The sequence below is a fragment of the Chrysochloris asiatica genome, unplaced genomic scaffold (genome assembly GCF_000296735.1).
Source record: "Chrysochloris asiatica unplaced genomic scaffold, ChrAsi1.0 scaffold00034, whole genome shotgun sequence".
Classification (NCBI taxonomy): domain Eukaryota; kingdom Metazoa; phylum Chordata; class Mammalia; order Afrosoricida; family Chrysochloridae; genus Chrysochloris; species Chrysochloris asiatica.
In genome coordinates this window covers 4179412-4200152 of record NW_006408552.1, presented here as the reverse complement: position 1 = coordinate 4200152, position 20741 = coordinate 4179412, and the positions used below count along the sequence as shown (strand labels likewise).

At 39.6% G+C, this 20741-nt stretch overlaps 1 protein-coding gene across 1 annotated transcript in view; it reads left to right on the top strand.

Moving 5' to 3' along the window:
- The window catches only part of BAZ1B (bromodomain adjacent to zinc finger domain, 1B), an 87705-nt gene that overhangs the window by 31350 nt on the left and 35614 nt on the right, over positions 1-20741 (top strand). Inside the window, exons 4-7 of the mRNA XM_006859692.1 lie at positions 1451-1652; positions 5436-5557; positions 6858-7055; positions 15223-16927. Coding sequence (XP_006859754.1) covers positions 1451-1652; positions 5436-5557; positions 6858-7055; positions 15223-16927 — 2227 coding nt within the window. The remainder of the gene's footprint in view (positions 1-1450; positions 1653-5435; positions 5558-6857; positions 7056-15222; positions 16928-20741) is intronic.

Genomic DNA, 20741 nt, shown 5'->3' with positions numbered 1-20741 from the left:
GTATGTCTGAAGCATGAGAGATGAAGCTTGGCCATCTTGGCGTCCAAGGAGAACTCTGGCTGCACTTCTACCAACACGGATCTGTTAGTTCATTTGGCAGCCCATGGCACTTTCAATATTCTCCTCCAACACCATAACTCAAAAGCATCAATTCTTCTACGGTCTTCCTTATTCATTGTCCAGCTTTCACATGCATATGAGATTATTGAAAATACCATGGTTTGAGTCAGGCGCACCTTAGTCCTCAAGCTGACATCTTTGCACTTCAACACTTTATAAAGGGCTTGTGCAGAAGATTTGCTTAATGCAATATGTCCTCTGATTTCTTAACTGCTGCTTCCGTGAGTGTTGATAGTTGTTCCAAGAAGAATGACGTCCTTGACAACTTCAGTCTTTTCTCCATAAGAATGTTGTTTATTGGTCCAGTGGTGAGGATTTTTGTTTTCATTACATTGAGATGCAATCCATATGGAAGGGTGTGCTCTTTGATCTTCATCAGTAAGTATTTTAAGTCCTCTTCACTTTCAGCAAGCAAGGTTGTATCATCTGCATATCGCAGGTTGTTAATGAGTCTTTCTCCAATCCTGATGCCACATTTTTCTTCATATAACCCAGCTTCTTGGATTATTTGCTCTTTGCTCAGGTTGAATAAGTATGGTGAAAGAATACAACCTTGTCGCACACCTTTCTTAATTTTAAACCATTCAGTATTCCCATGTTCTGTTTGAACAACTGCCTGTTGGTCCAGATACAGATTCCTTATGAGCACAATTAAGTGTTCAGGAATACGCATACTTCACAATGTTGTCCATAGCTTGTCACAATCCACACTATTGAAAGCCTTTGTGTAGTCAGTAAAGCACAGGTAAACATCTTTCTGATACTCTCTGCTTTCAGCCAAGATGCATCGGACATCAGCAAAGTTTTAGGAAGTGTGAAATTGACATCAAGATAGACTAATCGATCCGGGCAGCAGGATAAAGTCCATACATAGACACACCCACATAGACACACATTGCTGGGTTGTTTGTTTGTTTTTGTTTTTTTTTTTTTTGGTAGAAGTGTCCAAAGGATAGTCTTTTTAATAAATGGTGTTGAGCGGTGGGATAGCCATATGAATAGTTTATTATTTTTTAGTGGAAAATTCTTGAACTGTATTTATGCAGTATCAGGCTGCTAGTACTATTGTTGCCTTTTGGCCTTAAACATTGGTCCACTCAAAGAATTGTGGAACAGACTGATTAACCTAGAAGTCTGATAAAGTTGAAAAAAAAATCACTGTACTTGGCCACTTCAGAGATTTAGTAAAGTTTTGAGACATGACATAAAGTGGAATATGTATTAGTTAATATATACCTATTAACTTCCTATGCAACTGGAAGTCTATTTCTAAATATTATTTTTACGTTTTCAGTTCTTATTTATTATCTCTGATTCTCCTTTTTTATAGGTTGGGAAGGAAAAAATGCTCAAGGTGAAGATTGTGAAGATTCATCCTTTGGAGAAAGTGGATGAAGAGGCCACTGAGAAGAAATCTGATGGTTCCTGTGATTCTCCATCAAGTGACAAAGAGAATTCCAGCCAAATGGCTCAGGACCATCCCAAGAAGGAGGCAGTTCTAAAGGAAGATGAAGGAAGGAGGGAAAGCATAAGTATGTGTGATTTAACTTTCCTTAGTGAGCTAGGAGACTGGTTTATCATATACGAATCTTTAAAATTTGTCTAACTCACTTTGTCATTGAGTTTTGTCCCTTTGTTGTGCTGTCACAGCTTGAGTGTTGCTATAAGGCAGGAAGCTGTGCCATTGGCCTCGTGATTAGCAGCGGTCGTCTGTGGGTGCAGCAATCATTTGTCTTAGTTTTCTTCTCTAGTTCTGCTATAACAGAATACCACAAGTGGATGGCCTGAGCAAACAGAAATGGCATGTTTTTCTCAGTTCTGGAGGTTAGAAGTCCGCGAGAAGAGTGTGCTCTGTCCCCTGGCTCATAGGTGTTCTTCATGTAGCATGACATCTGTCCCCTGTCTCTGCTTGCTCACTTGCTTGTCTTGTCTCTTATGAAGGTATACCCTATACTACAGTATTCTAATATAATAAGCTCACTAATAGAACAAAAGAACCCATTCTCAAATGAGTTTATGACCACAGGTATATGCAGCACATTTTGTAGAGGATATAATTTAATCCACGACACACTGTAACGTCCAAAATAAAATAAACTAGGAAGAAAAGCCTGGTAATCCATATCCAAAAATTTGCCAGTGCAAACCTCATGGCTCATAGAATACTGTCCACTATAGTATTGGCATTCTGGTGTGGCTCCCTAGGGTAAGCCCTGGACCTTAAGGCCATTTTCACCCACTGCTGTATGGCGCTTAGCAACAACATAGTGGCGACAGATGGCAGAGGACTGAGCAACTTTTCATTGTGTTATATATAAAGTGGTGATTGGCCCAAACCAACTTGACGGCAGCTAATATGAAGAAGCAGCTAAATTTGTACTTGTGTTTTATAGACATAATTTTTTCATCTGATTCAGAAAACAATGATAAATTCCATAAAGTGAACCAAGACTTAAATCTTTCAAAACAAGACAATCAGAGGCAGTACAAGTAGTGTCTGGATTTTGACATATTTCAGTTAACGATGAACTACACTTAGGCCTGTCAGAGTATGGTTTTGGGGGGGCGGGGCACACCTTATTATTAGTAATAAGTAGCTCTGTGGGCACAGTGAGTGAAGTGTTGGCAGTTTGAATCCCTTAGCTGCTCCATGGGAGGAAGATAGGCAGTTTGCTTTTGTAATGATTGGTAGTGTGAGAAAGCCTGCGGAGCAGGTCTCCTCTGCCCTGTAGAGTTGCTGGGAGTCAGGGTAACTGCTGTGGGTTTGGCTCTGCTGCTGTTAGTAGTGTGTACTGTTTACAATCTTGTACATGTAAACATTCTCAGATGTTCAGTATTATTTATTAAGGTACTGATATTAAAAGCCAATAATAATAAGAACTTTAAAAGGTATGCAACAAAAAAATGAGGTATTCAACTTACAACGCAAACCGACTTACAGCGGAGTCATCGAAATGGTACCTTGATGGAAGTCGGGGACTACCTGTACCTCTAGTTGCTTAGACGTTTTAGTGACTTTAACTGCTTAAAAAGCCTGTTTTTCTTTTTGTTCTCTCTCTCATTTGTTTTTTCTTGTGTGATTTTGGTGTGAATTTACAGAGTAAATTGGCTTTCTAGTCAAACATTCATATACATTTTGTTTTGTGACATGACTTGCAGCCCCCACAATATACAGCATTCTTCCTATATCTTTCATATGCATACTGTTTGTTCTCTTTCTTTCATATTCCTTCCTGTCTTCAGAGCTTTCTTTCTGGACAAATACTGCACTTTTGATTCCATGTGGTTGATGAAGAAATACATATTTTCCTGGTAGTATTCACTTGTCATTTGGCTGAAAGTAGAGCCATGCGGTGAGGTCAGTTAGGTTAGTGAGGGTGTTAGGCTTGAAGGGTGTCTTAAGGGCCTCGTCTTAGGGGTACCACCAGTTTTAATCAGACCATTAAGCCTGGTCTTCTTTTATGATTATGAGTTTTGTTCCACAGTTTTTCCTACTCTATCCAGGACTTCCTAAGGAGCTCTGGTAGCGTAGTGGTTAGGAGTTGGGCTGCCAGCCTCAGGGTGAGCAGTTCGAAAGTTCTGTTCCCGTAAAGATTTATAGCCTCAGAAACCCTGTGCAGGGGTCACTATGAGTCCGAACCAACTCCATGGTACTTAACAACAACAACAACAACGATCCAGGACTTCCTATTACAAGCTTTCTCAGAATAGTCAGTAGTGGCAGCTGGCCACACCATCTAGTTCTGGTCTAATAGGTACATGTGTGTAGAGGGCGGACGATCAGATGTAGAATGGTCAAATTAACCTGTTTCTCTTTACATTGCAAGCCAATATGATGGTTTAAGATATTTCCTCACAGCTATATTCTGTAATTCAGATAGGAGTTGCTAGAATTCTGAAATATTGTGATGTCTAAAGTAATTTTTAGGGATCTGGAGACTTTAGCACTGACACTTTGAAAGTTGAAGAACTGAGATAATGCACACTGGGAAAATGTTTCTGCCTCTGAGGTCTCCTCCCAAACACGCCCCCCCGCCCCCCGAAATCTGTGAAAATTAGGAATTTGGTTGGAGCAGATTTCTTGTTTCTAATAACACGAGTACACTTTGTCCCCCTCCCTACAATTTTGAGTCCACAGTGGCACCTAGGTTAGACTTTGAAGTGCCGGAGCTGTCTGCCTACAGGAGTCTCCCAGCAATAAACAAGTACTCTGCTGTCCTGTCTCCATTTTCTTACTGGGTTAGCAGGCACTTCTGTCTCCTTAGCTCTTAAGGCAGAAAACTGAGAAACCATGAACATTCCCATTCTTGTTTTGTGACTGTATAGGTCTTCTAAATACTTCTTGAATCTGTCCTTCTTTTAATTTTAGCTACATTACTTCTGAAGTTTGTTGTGTCTTCTGACGCCCTATTTCATCTTCCCCTTGTTCTTCTGATCAGAGTGTTTTCTTTTTCTTAATTTGTCCACACTTGTAATCATTCCAAAATGCACATCTGGTCCTTTATTTATTCAGTGCCAAGATGAGGTATAGTTTCTCCAAGTATTGTATAAGAAAGACCCTTCGTAGTCTGGCCTCTGCTGGTCTCTTTATTCTGTTTCCTTAGTGCAGTATACCTTGGATCCATCCACACCTTACTGTAGGCATATCTTGCTTTATTGCTCTTCACAGATACTGTGGGTTTACTTGTGTTTTTTCCATTTTGACAAATTGAAGATTGTAGCCATTCTGTGCCCAACAGCATGTGCTTACTTTGTGTCTCTTGTTTCACATTTTGATCATTCGCACAATATTTCAGACTTTTTCATAATGCTATTGAATGCTTAATAGACTATGGTGGTGGTTGTATGCCCTGGAGTCTGTTCTGACTCATAGTGACCCTGCATCAAGTTTCCGAGGCTGTAAATCTTGATGGGGAGAAAGCCTCATCTTTCTCCCACAGGTTTCGAACTGCTGACCTTAAGGTTCGCAGCCCGATTTGTAACCACTGTGCTACCAGAGTTCCTTTTAATAGATTGTTGTTGTTAAGTGCCATCAGGTCGGTTCCGACCCATAGCAGCCTGTATAGGGTTTCTGAGGAGCAGCTGGTGAGCTTGAATCACTGACCTTGCAGTTCGAACGGCTTTGCAGTCTGGCACATTAACCCACAGTGCCACACCAGGATGCCAGTATGGTGCAAACATAACTTTTGTATGCACTTGGAAACAAAAAATAGTTCTGTACATGGGGCAGATTAGGTAGTCAATACAATTATTGTCAATGAATGAATGAAAAGAACCTTTTCCCCACTAATATTCTTTTCTGTTGGTTTAACTAGATGACAGGGCACGTAGATCTCCACGAAAACTCCCAACTTCACTAAAAAAAGGAGAAAAAAGATGGGCTCCTCCAAAATTCCTGCCTCACAAATACGACGTGAAACTGCAAAATGAAGATAAGGTTAGTTGGACTTTACATTGCACTTTGTTTATGGTCTGTGTGGTCCTGGGAAAGAATAGAGTTAGTTTTCTCTTAGAAACGTGCTAGAGTTGCCAGTGCTGACTTTTCTACAATAAATTCTGAGTGTTTTCCTGGTTCTAGTAATTATGACTTTTAAGTTCGATTATATTTTCTTTCCTAGCATTATACTCTTATTTTATTTTATTTCCTATTTCATGGGAATTACTTGGGTAATTAACTGACTAACCCTAACCCTGGTGGTACAGCATTTAAGCACTCGACTGCTCACTGTAAGGCCAGAGGTTCAGACCCACCAGTGTGCTTCATGGGAGAGCAGTGTTTTCATTATTGTGGCTACTGTTTTCAGTAAGGATGTAAGAAATCCTGTGGAACAATTCTGCTCATCCTGTAAGGGGAGTTGGAATTGGTTTGATGGCAACAGAGTTTGGTTTTAAGACCTATTTACATGAGCTTGAACATTTCAGTGTGAAGAATAAGGATCTGTTTTCAGTAGCTATAGACTTCCAGAGAAAATAACTCTTTCCACTTAAAAGTAGACCCATTTGTAGTTCAGTTAAACCAAAAAGTTGAGTTAGCCCTCATCACCAAAAATGGCCTTTAATGTGGCCAATTTTTATTTTTAAAATAATTTAAAAACTTTTATTGTGTTGAAAGTGTCCATAAGGAAACACACCATCTCAACAACATATGCATCCTTTAGTAGCATTGATTATGTTCCTCAGGTTCTACAGTTAGCCTCCCTGTTCTTCCTTAAATCTTTCTACTACCATGGACTCATTGCCTGTTTAGCAGCAACTGACCCTCTCCTCCTCCCTCCCATGCCTAGTAACCGCTAATTGTCTTTGGGGTTTGTATAATTGCTTATTTCATGAAAGTAAGATTGTACATTTGTCTTTTTGCAATTGAATTTTTTTGCACCTTGGATGATGTGATGAATATGGTCTGGTTAAGAAACATGTGTAGAACTTCAGATACATATTTATAAATGACTTGAATTGCAAGTTCGATGATTCAAATTCACCAGCAATTCCTTGGAAACCCTATACAGGGTCATAGTGAGTCGGAACTAACTCCACAGTACTTAATAACAACAACAAGCTATGTCTTTAAATAGGCATCCTATCTCTGAATATGAATCTGTATTACTTCTGTTGTATAATCAATCCTCTTTTATAGTTGGTATTACAATTTTTCTGTAGAAAACAAAATTTTTAATTTTTGTTCTTAATGAATATTTGGTTTTTGCTCTACTGATGTGTTTTCTAATTTTTTAACATAGATCATCAGCAATGTGCCTGCAGACAGCTTGATTCGTACAGAGCGTCCACCAAATAAAGAGATACTTCGATATTTTATACGGCATAATGCATTACGGGCTGGTACTGGTGAAAATGCGCCTTGGGTGGTGGAAGATGAATTGGTGAAAAAATATGCGCTGCCTAGCAAGTTCAGTGACTTTTTACTTGACCCATACAAGGTAAGATCACTGTTCTTGCCTGGCAGGATCATGCTGATAGCAAATTTTGAACTCTTGCATCACATAATGAATGTGAAGTCTTCCAGATCATTCTGTTTATATAGGTTGTGATAGGAGAGGGGTTACATGTATATTTCCCCTAGTTCAATATTTTTTTGCTATATTTACAAAACTTCAAAAAAGATTATGTACATGTGCCTTTCTGCAATATGTCCTATTTGGAATGAGATGTGGTAGAGAAACAAATCGTTTTGTGTAAGTTCCTAAAAATGATAGGTTTTTTTTATATCAGGTGAAATGATGAACTATACTAGCAGCCACAAAACAGTCTGGAATGAATGCTACTGTTAGTCTAATGTTTCCATTTATTCTCTTGAGAATGATGAGGTACCTTTTTTTAAAAAAATTCTCCTTTGATCTTCCAAACATTCTTAAGGAAGCTATGTGGCATATTATTTCTCAGTTGGGGAACATGAGGCCTTGTCTAATGAGAACCCATAGAAAATGAATGACAGAAACCAAAACATTGACCTGTGTAGGGTTTCTGAGGTGGTAAATGTTGATGGGAGCTGAAAGCCTCATCTTTCTCCAGTGCAGTGACTGGTAGATTGGAGCTGCTGACGTGGTTAGCAGCCCAGCTTGTCACCCACTACGCTGCTAGGGCCCCTTCCAAACATTGTGGTGTTTCTGACTCATAGTGATTCTGTCTAGGGTTTCTGATGAGCAACTGGTGGCTTTGAACTGCCAACCTTGCGCTTCAAACTGACCAAGCAGTCCAGTGCGACAGTTGGTAACAACCTCCTATTACAGTTTCTTGGAATTTTCTCAGTTATACATTATTGACATTTTCTATTCTAGACCAGCAAGAGCAAGCATTATTTTCCATTGTCCCCTTTAAATTTTTACTAGTTAGTTTAAAGAAAAAATTTAAGAATTGATTTTTTCTAGACCAGGGCCATGCATTTTTCATGCAACTGCAGTAAACCTAGAATCTTGGTGTGGTGCTGTAGGATAATCACTGGAGTGCAAAGTTCGTTTGAATTGCAAGATTGGTGGTTCAGATTCACTAGCTATTCCTCAGAAGTCCTTTACAGGCTTGCCATGAGTCAGAACTGACTTGATGGCACTTAACAACAATAGCATAGTAAACATAAGTTTTGTCTTATATATTTTTATTGACAAAATTTTAAATTTATTGCCATTTTATGGAATTTTTCATTCAGGGTCGCTATGAGTCAGAATTGACTCGATGGCATTAACAACACCGAGAATGAAATGGCAGTACAGTTTCTTTAACTATATCCGAATCTTGACTATAAAAGCATCTCTGCGTGGATTTTATTCTTTTGGATCACTTGAGTCCTTAAATATTTTCTTGTTAAATTTTTTGTGTATTTTAATTTAATCATATAAGTATTGAATAACATGAAAGACTCTTGTTTATGGGTAGAAAGTCTTAGGAGTTTATTGGAACATAAAAGCTATTCCCCACTTATTGTAAGAACCAGATGTTTTAGACTCCTAGGAGCTTATATCCTGAAAGGCACATTTTGAAGAAATAGGCTAGTCCCCAAATGTCTAACAAGGGCTTGAATATTTACTAAATAAAATGGGAGTATAAGTCAGATTGGGAATAGGAAATGTTGACTTGCTTTTAAACTAATTGCTGTAGATAGGAAGTAATTCTACTAATTGAGAGAAATTGACATTCATATAAAATGTTGTTAAGTACTATCAAAACAAAATGTTTATAAGTACTATTCATATAAAATGTTAAGTTCTGAGTCAGAGCAACCCTGTATAGGGTTTCTGAACCTGTAAATCTGGGAGCAGAAAGCTTCTTTGTTTTCCACAGAGTGACTGGTGGGCTCCAATTGCTGACCTTTTTTGGTTTACAACCCGGTTCCTATCCTATGTGAGAGAGTCACCACGCTCCCTCATGTAAATACCAGTCTACAAAATTAAGGGTACATCCTCATTTTTATCGTTCATTTCCTAACTAATACAGCATTTCCCAATACTATTTGACATAGTGTCTCCTGTGTTTTGCTTGTAAGTTGTTTTTCCTTTTTGAAAACGTAGTTGGCATCTCAGGCAGTATAGATGATAGTAAACACCATAGACAACTAGTCCTCAAAGAGGGCTGTGCCTTCTTTCCTCATCTGACTGAAATTTATATAATGCATTGAGAATTAAAGTTGATTGTTTACGTGTCGGCCTATCGTAAAGGCAATGGCTTTTTAAAATACTTTTTTTGTTTTTGTCTCCTCTTTGGTTTTAGTACAACTTAATGTTCTGTGAACACAAATATATTTCCAATAGAGAGATAGGAGGCTTGGTGGAGGGAAGCAGGGTCTTGAGCAGTCTTTTTATGTGGGAGAGAAAAATTATCTAGGGCCTAAGGTCGGAACTGACTCAACGGCACTTAACAACAACAACAAGGTGACACTGAGAAGCCCTGGTGTGGCATTGTGTGTTAATGCACCAGACTGCAAAGCCGTTTGAGCTGCAAGGTTGGCGGTTCAAGCTCACTAGCTGCTCTTCGGGAACCCTATACAGGGTCGCTATGGGTCGGAATCGACTCGATGGCACTTAACAACAACAACAACAACAACAAAGGTGACACTGAGAAGCCCTGGTGTGGCATTGTGGGTTAATGCGCCAGACTGCAAAGCTGTTTGAACTGCAGGGTAGGTAGGTGGTTCAGCTCCTCCTCGGAAAACCGTATACAGGGTTGCTATAGGTCAGAATAGACTTGACAGCACTTAACAATTAGGTGATATTGAGGGTTTGCGTGTTTCATCTCTTTCTAGAGTATAAGTTATTTAAGAATAAGGACTCTCTTAAAATTGTGATGTTGAGCATAGTACTGTGTGTAATATTGTTAATGTTGTTGAAGTGTCATTGAGTCAGTTCTGACCCGTAGTGCCCCAGTATAGGGTTTCTAAGTAGCAGCTGGTGAGCTTGACCCACTGATTTTGCAGTCCAGAGCATTAACCCATATGTGACTGTTGAGTTAATTTCCTTGAAGAAATTCCAGAATACAATTTGTTGAGGAAAATGTCTCTGGCAGTTGGGTATGTTGTTGCTGTTCAGTGCTTTGAAGTCAGTTCCAGCTGATTGCAACCCTGCCTAGGGTTTTCAAGGATCAGCTTGTGGGTATGACATGCCAGCCTTGTGGTTAGCAGTCCAGTGTTTATCCTACAGTGCCATATCAGGAGTTTGGTTTAGAGGTAGCATAATTTTTTTGTAGGCCTAGACTCCTGATTTGGCTCTTAACAATCAGCACTGAACTGTGAACCACTAGATCAGCAGTTCAAACCCACTAACTGCTCCTTGGAAGCCCTATACTGGTTTGCTGTGAGTTGGAACTCACTGAGCGGCGCTTACAACAGCAGCATCAATGACTTTACAAGGCAGTTGGGGGTTTCACTGTCACATAAGATGCAGTACGCCGTCTGGGTAGTTCATGTTCCTTTTGCCACACTTAGAGCCCTCCTCACTTCTTTGTTAGTCTCTTTGTGGTGTTGACATTGGAGTGTCTTAGGAAAGCCTGTGGACAGAGACAGGAAAATAGTACTTTTAAAAACATTTGGATTAATTTAATATGGTTCTTAATGTACCTTTAATATTATTTTGAAATAATTTCTTGTAGAAAGATTGACAAAATAGTGTAAAGAATTTCTACGTACGCTTTAACTAGATTCTTCAAGTGCTAATATTTTACTACATTTCTTCTATCATTTTCTCTTCACATCCTTGCTATTTTTTATAACCATTTGAGATAGATTGTAAGACAGGATGCCTTTTTGCAAAATACTGTACTTTAATAACTATTTCTGACAAGCAGTGGTATTTTCTAATATTATCAAAGTCAGGAAATTAATATTGAAACAGCCCTTATTCAAACTTTGCCAATTGCCCCAATAATGTCCTTTTAGCAAAACAAAAACTTTCTTGCTTTTCTGGTCCAGGACCCTATGTGGTGTCACGTGTTATGTTTATTTGCCATGTCTCTTTAATCTGGAATAGTTTGTCAGTTTACCTCAACTTTCAGATCACATGCCAATTATATCTTGTAGGATGGATATGCTTCAATTTGAGTTGTTTCTTCACGATTTAGTTCACACTAGGAATTTTTAGTAGACATGCCAGAGTTGATTTATTTTTCTCTCAGTGGATCCTGTCTCGAGGCACATGATATAATTTTTCTGTTTATACTGATATTACACAAATTTTTAAAAGATGTGTCTTACCTATCTTAATTAATATTCTAAAATAAATGCTCATAGACTTAACATTAAGAAAACAAATTTTGTCTCTATAACTAATTTGGTTATGAGTTAGAGGCTACAGCAAATTTTATTTTACAAATAAATTGTTACTTTTCAAAGCACTTGAAAAATAATTTCATAGTAATGCAATTTGTAAAATTTCTGGTAAAACCATGTAGAAATTGAGAGAAGTGCATTATGTGTCATCCTGAAACTCTTACCACACCTGGTGTTTTTTAGGTGAATGGTGGTGGTGGTGGTGTGACATGGAGTTGATTTTGACTCTTAGGGACCCTGTGTAGGGTTTCTGAGGCTGTAAATCTTTACAGGAACAGAACACTCCCCCAGAGTGCCTGGTGGCGGCAAACTGCTGACCTTGCGGTTAGCAGCTCAGCAAGTAGCCCACTCCGCACCCAAACTCCTGGGTGAATGAGCAGAGTGAAATAAGAATCCGAATATAGATGACCAAAGTATTCTGGTTTCAGGGTCTTGCTGCCAGGACCCTCCTTACTCTTCAGTTAAAGTCAGCATCCGAATGAGCTGCTACAAGTAGGAGTTACGGCACGTTTCTTCAAGTAGTGAGAAGCATGGCTTAGGGGCGTGGAGACCGAGACAAATGTAGAATTTTGTGCACTTTCCTCTCCTCTCAGCCTCCCTGGTAGTTGAGACGTTCTGAAATATCTGTCTCGTTTTAGCAGTGAGGAAAGGCATTTGTCCCACACTCACTTTTGCTAATCTAGGTGTCCAGTTTTCTGCACCGATGACTTGTGCTGTGTGGGGGTAGGGACACCTGTAGCACATCTATGGTTTTATACTTTTTCAGATCCCCCTGGGTCCAGCCATGCCGGCTCCCATTTGGCTGTGACTGCCCAGCATGCCCCATGCTGAGACGATCCAGTTACTGACGGACTGCTCACGCGGGGAGCCGGCCGGCCTGTTGGGAGGGGGTTGGGTGAGTTCATTTCTTTCATTTTTAAGGAGAAAAAAAGTTATGATGTGCCTGATGTGGCACTGTAGGATAAGCAGTGGACTGCTAGCCACAAGGTTGGTGGTGGTGGTTCAAACCTACTAGCTCCTTCTTGGAAACCCTATACAGGGTTGCTATGAGACAGAACTGACTGGACGGTACTTAAAACAACAAAATAAATAAAAATAGGGTGCTGGGCACTTCTTAGGGCTAAACCATTCCAGCTCTTCCTTGGAGTATTTCTGCATAATACTATGTTTTTAAGTGGAAGAAATTTAAAGACACAGTAAACTTGAGGAACTTAAAATAGATGGAGATACAATCAGTAAATTAAGAAGTTGTGCAGGTGTGATTGGTACTATTTAAAGGGCTAAAGATGGAAACTTAGTCTCGCAGCTGTCTCCTTTTCTTTTTAGTGATGACTAAATACAACCTGGTTTCCCAAGGCTGTGAAAGAGGATTAACTTTCTAGAGACACATATTCGTTGTTAATTCCCACCAGGGTAGGGATGGCTCTTGCTTTATGATTTGTAGGTTGGTCTCTGAAATGCTGTTCTCTTTGAGTATTAATACTAGTGTTACTGTCCACGAGGAGGATGCAATCTTAAGTTATCTTTGTTTATTCTTTCTAACATTTAGACATTTAGTGCCACTACTTCCAGGAAAAGTATTTCTGAAGAATTTATGTTCTGTAAAGCTATTAAACCTTTTGTCATCCCATCCTGAGGGTGATTATTAGGGAAAGCAAAAGCATACAATTTGAATCAGGCAGGATAAGCAATCATCTAAAGGAACAATAACTTGATATTGCCTGTAATGTTTAAAAGCAAGGTTAGCCTTGAAAGTTAACAGAACTTGGTCAGAATCGGATTTGCTAAGTGTAGCATGCTTTTGCAGACTGTATTTCCATCTCTTGTGCTGTCTTGGTTCTGTTAGTTTCTATGATGATTTTATCTTTAATGTTCAGATCTTGTTTGTCATTCATTGTCTTACTCATTTTATAGCTTGTTGTTTGGTGCCATTGAGTCACTTTTGACTCTTAGTGATCCTTATACCCAACATAAGGAAACCCTGCCCAGTCCTGCCCATCTTCACAGTTGTTAGTGTGAGACCATTGTTGCAGCCACTGTGTTAATCCATCTTGTTATGAAGCCTTAGAGGAGATTCTTTTATCTGTCTGTGCAAGAGCACGGGTGTTCTTCTAGGTTAGCTCTGGGGTTGAATTCACTCTAGCAACTTTCCTGTTGCCTTTCTTAAGGGATTCCTTATTTCCTGCACGCTAGCCTGTCCAGACTGCTGCTGTATGTGTTGGTTGAACAAAGTCCCTTCCACTGCAAAACTGAAGTGAAGGCCAGTGAGTCCCTGAGTGCCATCTCGGTGTTTAGCTGCTCTTGATAGTAGAAATTAAGTATTTTAGAGATGATTTAGTCTTTATTCTAGTTACCTGAAACAAAATGTCCATTGCTTGGATATTTAACCTAGGGTATCAAGAATGGACTATAAAATTGTATGAATGACTTTGTGTGTTGTTTTTGCCAGGACATTTCTTCATAATTGTGTTTTTTGAGCATCGGAATCACAGCTTTTTTTTGGGGGGGAGGTGGTTAGGCATTTAAGTGGGCAACCAGGTCTTATGACAAATGGACATGGTTGTAACCTATTAATGAATTCTGCCTGATGGGCAGTAGTAGTTAGTAGGAAGTTTGAGGAAACAAGGTGTGAAAAACCCTTTCTGCAAGAGTGGAAAGGTGAATGAATGGATTAAGGGAATACACTGTGATTATTGAGTAGCTTTTAGGATCCACTTGATGTGCCTATTCATGAATTTAAAGTAAGACTACTCACTGTCTTTAGATACTTCAGTCTAGCCATGTTTAAGTTGAACGTGTATAGACCAGGAGTAAGTTGACTTGGAGGTAATTAGGGTTATGGTTTTGCCAAAAACAGATAGAAAGCAAGAGAGACCAGGGAACTGTAAGGCTGATGCAGATTGAGGATAATGATTGGCATCAAAATTTAATATGGATAAAGAAGGACAAGGAGGGTGGGGTTGGTGAAAGTATGCTAGAATTAATGAATTTTAGCTCCTGGTAAGAGTGAAAGATTGTCAGGTTTTGTGGTATTTGTTGTGTGCCGTTGAGTCACTCTCGACTCATTACAGGCTGGTATAGGGTTTCTAGTAGTGGCTGGTGGGTTTGAATTGGTGAACTTGTGATAAGCAGTCCGGTGCTTGTCCTATACACCAGGCTCTTCGTGGTACTGAAGGGAGTAAATTTGAAAGATACGCTGTCAAAGAGAGGTTTTAGGGGGCTTACAGTGATTCATATTTTGATGAAAATGAGTTTCTTAGGTGTGGGAGGAATGAAGCGGGTTTTCAGGAACCCAGAGGCTAGGGCCTGGGAGTGTCCTGATCTGTGAGCAGTGCTTTGGTGTTGGTACACAGCCACTGTCTAGATCAGGTTTCTTCATCTGGACTTCATGTGTGGATTCTAGAATCGCATGCATGATTTTGTATGTTGTTTATGATGGATTTCATCAAAATATTTAAGAGCAGCACTGTAGGATAAGCTTCTGACTGCTAACTGCAAAGTGAGTGGTTCAAATCCACCAGCCACTTGGAAACCGTCTATAGGGTTGCTATGAGTCAGAATCGACTCGATGGTACACGACAACAATAATAATCAGTATATAAACAGGAAATTAGTTGTATAGCAAAAATGCATAGTATCAGATTGTAGATTTTATCAACAGAATTTTGTATTGATGCAACAAAAACATTTGTTAATGTTCTTTTTGTTCGTCTTTGAAGAGAAATGAATGGTTAACTTCACCTTAGTAGCTGAGGAAAAGAGGGCCTTTAGGATACTTAAATATTGCTTCTTAAATGTCTATGTAAATTAATTTTGCTCCTGTTCTTACATTGTAGTACATGACTCTCAACCCTTCTGCAAAGAGAAAGAATACGGGGTCCCCAGACAGGAAGCCCTCGAAGAAAACCAAGATTGATAGCTCTTCTCTCAGCTCACCACTAAATCCCAAGTTATGGTGCCATGTGCACCTGAAGAAGTCCTTGAATGGATCCCCACTGAAAGTGAAGAACTCAAAGAATTCCAAATCTCCAGAAGAGCAGCTGGAGGAAGTGATGAAGATGATGTCACCCAACAAGCTGCACACTAACTTTCACATTCCTAAGAAAGGCCCGGCTGCCAAGAAGCCAGGGAAGCACAGTGACAAACCTCTGAAGGCAAAGGGCAGAAATAAAGGTATTCTCAATGGACAGAAGTCCACAGGAAATTCAAAGTCTCCCAAAAAGGGGTTGAAGACACCTAAAACCAAAATGAAGCAAATGACTTTATTGGATATGGCCAAAGGTACTCAGAAGATGACACGAGCTCCCCGGAATTCTGGGGGTACACCTAGATCTTCTAGTAAGCCTCATAAGCATCTGCCTCCTGCTGCCCTACACCTCATTGCCTACTACAAAGAGAACAAAGACAGGGAGGACAAGAAGAGTGCCCTCTCTTGTGTTATCTCCAAAACTGCTCGTCTTCTCTCCAGTGAAGATAGAGCTCGTCTCCCAGAAGAATTAAGAAGTCTTGTTCAAAAACGCTACGAGCTTCTAGAGCACAAAAAGAGGTGGGCCTCTATGTCAGAAGAGCAACGCAAAGAATATTTGAAAAAGAAACGAGAGGAGCTGAAAGAAAGATTGAAGGAGAAAGCCAAGGAGCGGAGAGAGAGAGAAATGCTTGAGAGACTGGAAAAACAGAAACGGTTTGAGGACCAAGAGTTGGCTGGCAAAACGCTCCCGGCGTTCAGACTGGTGGATACTCCCGAAGGGCTGCCCAACACGCTCTTCGGCGATGTGGCTTTGGTGGTGGAGTTCTTGAGCTGTTATTCTGGGCTGCTCCTACCAGATGCCCAGTATCCTATTACTGCTGTGTCCCTCATGGAAGCCTTGAGTACAGATAAAGGTGGCTTTTTATATTTGAATAGAGTATTGGTCATCCTCTTACAGACTTTACTACAAGACGAAATAGCTGAAGACTATGGTGAATTGGGAATGAAGCTGTCAGAAATCCCTCTGACTCTGCATTCCGTTTCAGAACTGGTGCGCCTCTGTTTGCGCAGATCTGATGTTCAGGAGGAGAGTGAGGGCTCGGAAACAGATGACAATAAAGATTCAGCACCGTTCGAGGACAATGAAGTACAAGATGAATTCCTCGAGAAACTGGAAACATCTGAATTTTTCGAGCTAACATCAGAGGAGAAGCTGCAGATCTTGACAGCACTCTGTCACCGGATTCTTATGACATACTCAGTGCAAGACCACATGGAAACCAGACAGCAGATGTCTGCAGAGTTGTGGAAGGAACGACTTGCTGTGTTGAAGGAAGAAAATGATAAGAAGAGAGCAGAGAAACAGAAACGGAAAGAATTGGAAGCCAGAAATAAAGAAAATGGAAAAGAGGAGAATGGGTTAGGTGGTAAAAGTGATAGGAAAAAGGAAGTTGTAAAGTTTGAGCCTCAAGTAGATACAGAAGCGGAGGACATGGTTAGTGCTGTGAAGAGCAGGAGGCTGCTTGCCATTCAGGCTAAGAAGGAGCGGGAAATTCAGGAGAGAGAAATGAAAGGTAAGTTCTTATGTGGAGAGAAAAGGGGGGGAAAGATAAAAGATAGTTAAAGGAAGGGAATTCCTGAAGTCTAGTTTTATCATAGCTCTTTAGTTACTTCTGTATGTGATACCCAGCACACATACGAGGTATAGAATATTCTAACAGGAATGTCAGCATTCTTTAGTTAATGATAGTTTGAATTAGACATACATGTTGGGTTTGTAAAGAACCAGATCCACAAATAGGTGTAGCAGAAACAATACCTAAGTTGGGAATTGCTGACCTGGGTTTAAATTCTAGCTCTGATACTTTTGAACAAGTTATTTGTCCATACCTCAGTATCTTCGTATGCGTGATAAGATTGTTGTAACAAATGACAGGGTATTTGAAGCCATTAGCACAATCAATAAGACTTGAATCTTTCTTGTACTAAAATGTAAACATTTATAAGTGGGCTATGACACCATCAATTTGAATTTTTTCTTAAAAACCTTTATTGGGCTCTAATTCACATACCATACGGTGAGTGCCTAGAGAAGCTGGGACTAGTTCAGTCCATTACAGTGGTTTTTAGAATACTTGCCTCTATATACAGCCATCACCACAGTTAACTTTAGAACATCTTCTGTTCTCAGAAATAATTCCCCCATCCTCTCCAGCCCTGAACAGTCACTAATTTTCTTCTGTTTCTGTAGATGTACCTATTCTGGATATATCACATATGAGGGGCCTCAAAACATGGAAAAATGAAATTAAAAGATAATGGAACTTTTCTACAAACTTTTGGAAAACCCCCTTGTACATGGAATCATATGTCATGGTCTTTTGTGGCTTACTTCTCTCTAAATAATCTTCCATTAATATTTTCAAGGTTCATTCATGGTTGAGTGTGTATTGGTGTTTCATTCTTTTTATGGCTTAATTGAGTATATGGGTAATCCCACTTTTTAGAATCCATGATCACTTGATGAGCATTTGGGTGGTTTCCACTTTCAAAATGTTTTGCTGCTGGGAACACTGGTGCAGACACTTTTGTATGTGCCGGTTTTCGGTTCTCTTGGGTGTATATAGGAGTGGAATGGCTGTGTTGTGTGGTAACTATTTAACCTATGAAGAGTTGCTGGCTTTTTCAAAGTGGCTTCACATTTTGCATTCCTATCAGTAGTGTAATACCTGACTTTTGAATTACTGTTGTTCTATTGTTGTTGTTGTAAGTACCGTCAAGTCAGGTCTGATTCATAATGACACTGTATAGGGTTTCCGAGGAGTGGCTGGTGGGTTTGAACTGCCAACCTTATTATGGTTAGCAAGCCAGTGCTCATCCTGCAGTGCCACACAAGGACCCATGTCTCATCCAGTGACATTAATGATGTTCTTCATGTTGTTCATCTCTTTAAGGCCAAGTATGGTCCAGTGGATGGAGGAAGGTGCTGCATTTTGCTTACCTATCATCTGTTGATGAATGCAGGCTGTTTTCTACCTTTGACTGTTGTAAACAGTGCTGCATTGAACTCCTGCCTCAGTTTTATGGATGCATACTCAGGAGTGGAGCTGTTGGATTGTGTGATTAACTCTTAAAGGGTGCTTCAAAAGTTTGTGGGAAAATGCCAGTTACTTTTCATTCCATTTTTCTACGATGTTTTTGAGGTCCCTGCTCCCTTGTTTTGTTGAACATGGTTGAGAATATACCATAACTTTATTTTCTGTTTTTTAATTATTAGTATTGAAATAGTACTGTTTTCTTTTTTCTAAATTTCATTTTGTTGAGACTATACCCAGGAAAACGTGCACCAATTTCACAGTTTCTGCCTGGACAGTTCAGTGCCCTGGATGACATTCTTTGAGTTGTGTAGTCATTCTCACCCTCCTCATTCGTGTACGTACACTCGGTTCTCTGGTCTTCTAGCTGCTCTGGTCAGTTTGATCCCTTACAGGATAGGCCTCAAGGCAGACCTTTCTTTCCTAATAAAGTACTACTGTTACTGAGTTTTGAGATGACATCAAAGGATATTTTTAGTTGAAGGTTTAAAAATTATCTCAGGACAGTAGCTTCGGGGGTAACCCACCCTGTATGGTTCCAGAAATTCTAGAATCCATGAGAATTTGAATTTCTGTCCTACATTTCCCCCCTTTTGTTTGCAATTCTTCTGTGGAATCTTTTATTCAGATATTCAGTAATAGTAGTTAGACACCAGCCAGTTCTGGTCTCTTGGCAAAGGAGTTAGTTATTCCTGGAATCAGTTAGCCAGACATTCCTTATTTTTCTCTTCCTGATTATATCCTCCTTTCTTTGTTACTTTAGGCATATAGAGATCAGTTGTGCCTGGATGGCAGCTTGCAAGCTTTCAAGACCATTGTCTCTCTGCAGTGAACTAGGAGGTAGATCAGAAGCACTAAATGCATCATCAGACCACTCAACTGAAATGTCCCATGGAACCATGACTCTAAACCTCCAAACTGGGGAACCAAATCCCATGAGGTGTTTTGTTGTATATAAGCTTCGCAGCTCCTTTATTTTTTTTGTCATTGTAAGTTTATGGCACAATGTCTCACCTTTTTCAGGTGTACAACTTATTGACAGTGCACCCATGTGCAACCTGACTTTAATCAAAGTGATTTCCCTCTCTTTCCCTCCCTCCTGTTCTAATAAACTTTTCTGTACATTTGCCTTGCCTTTTTATATATTTTTTAGATTATATATACATATTTTATATATTTAGATTATGTAGTATTTGTCCTTTTGTTATTGACTTAAAAATCATTCACTTAGCATAGTGTCTTCCAGTTTCATCAATACTGTATCAACACTTCATCTCGCCTACTGCTGAGTAGTATTCCATTGTATGTAGGTAGCACATTTTGGTTTTTTCTTTCTTCTGTTGGTGGGCATTTAGCAGGTGGGCCCTGTGCTAAATGCCCACGTTTTGGATATTGTTGTACAAGTTGCTTTTTGAGTCCCTGCTTTCAGGTTTTTGGGGGTGAATTGCCTAGGAGTGAATTGCCAGATGTTGTGTAAGTTACATTTTGAAATCAAAAACTGTTAAGTCATCTAGTTTGTTCTTCTTTTGGAGGATTGTTTTGGCTATTCTGAGCCCTGACAAATTCCATATGAATTTTACAACAGTTTGTTAATTTCAACAAATAAGCCAGCTAACATTTTGATAGGGATTGCATTGAATCTTTACATCCAATTTTGGAAGATAGGTAATCCCCAGAGTATGATGGGGTTCCATTCCAATGACTCCATCGTAATTCAGTTCTGACATAGGTTGAATACCTCATTTTGTTGTAGTTTTCATTATATTTGCCTTCTATTATCACGGCCTTTATAAATCCTAGCAGTGAACCAATGTTGGATTACTGAAAAGCAAAGTAAGCACAGACTTACGTGTGCCTACCTACTATTCTGTAGTGAATAGTTTTATCCCATGATATGATTGTAAACATGTTTTTCTATTTATTATTGTGTGTAAGTGCTATCAAGTCAGTTCTGACTCATAATGACCCCGTTTCGGGTTCCCAGGTAGCGGCTGGTGGGTTTCAACTGCTGACCTTGTGGTTAACAATCCAGTGCTTATCCTACAGAGCAACAGGTCTCTAGAATTGTTTTCGTGTCTTTCAACAATGTTTTGTAGGTCTCAGAGTTATGAGTTGCATACTTCTAGTTCAGTTTATTCCTAAATAAATCTTGAACACCTCAGGGTCCTTCTCTGCCTTCCCTCCGTTGCAAAGTCGTTATCCTTAATCCTTGCTTCACGAGAACCATGACACCTTTAAGCCTGACCTGTTTTTAACCTTATAAAGTTATCTCTAAGCATTGTGGAGGGCCGAT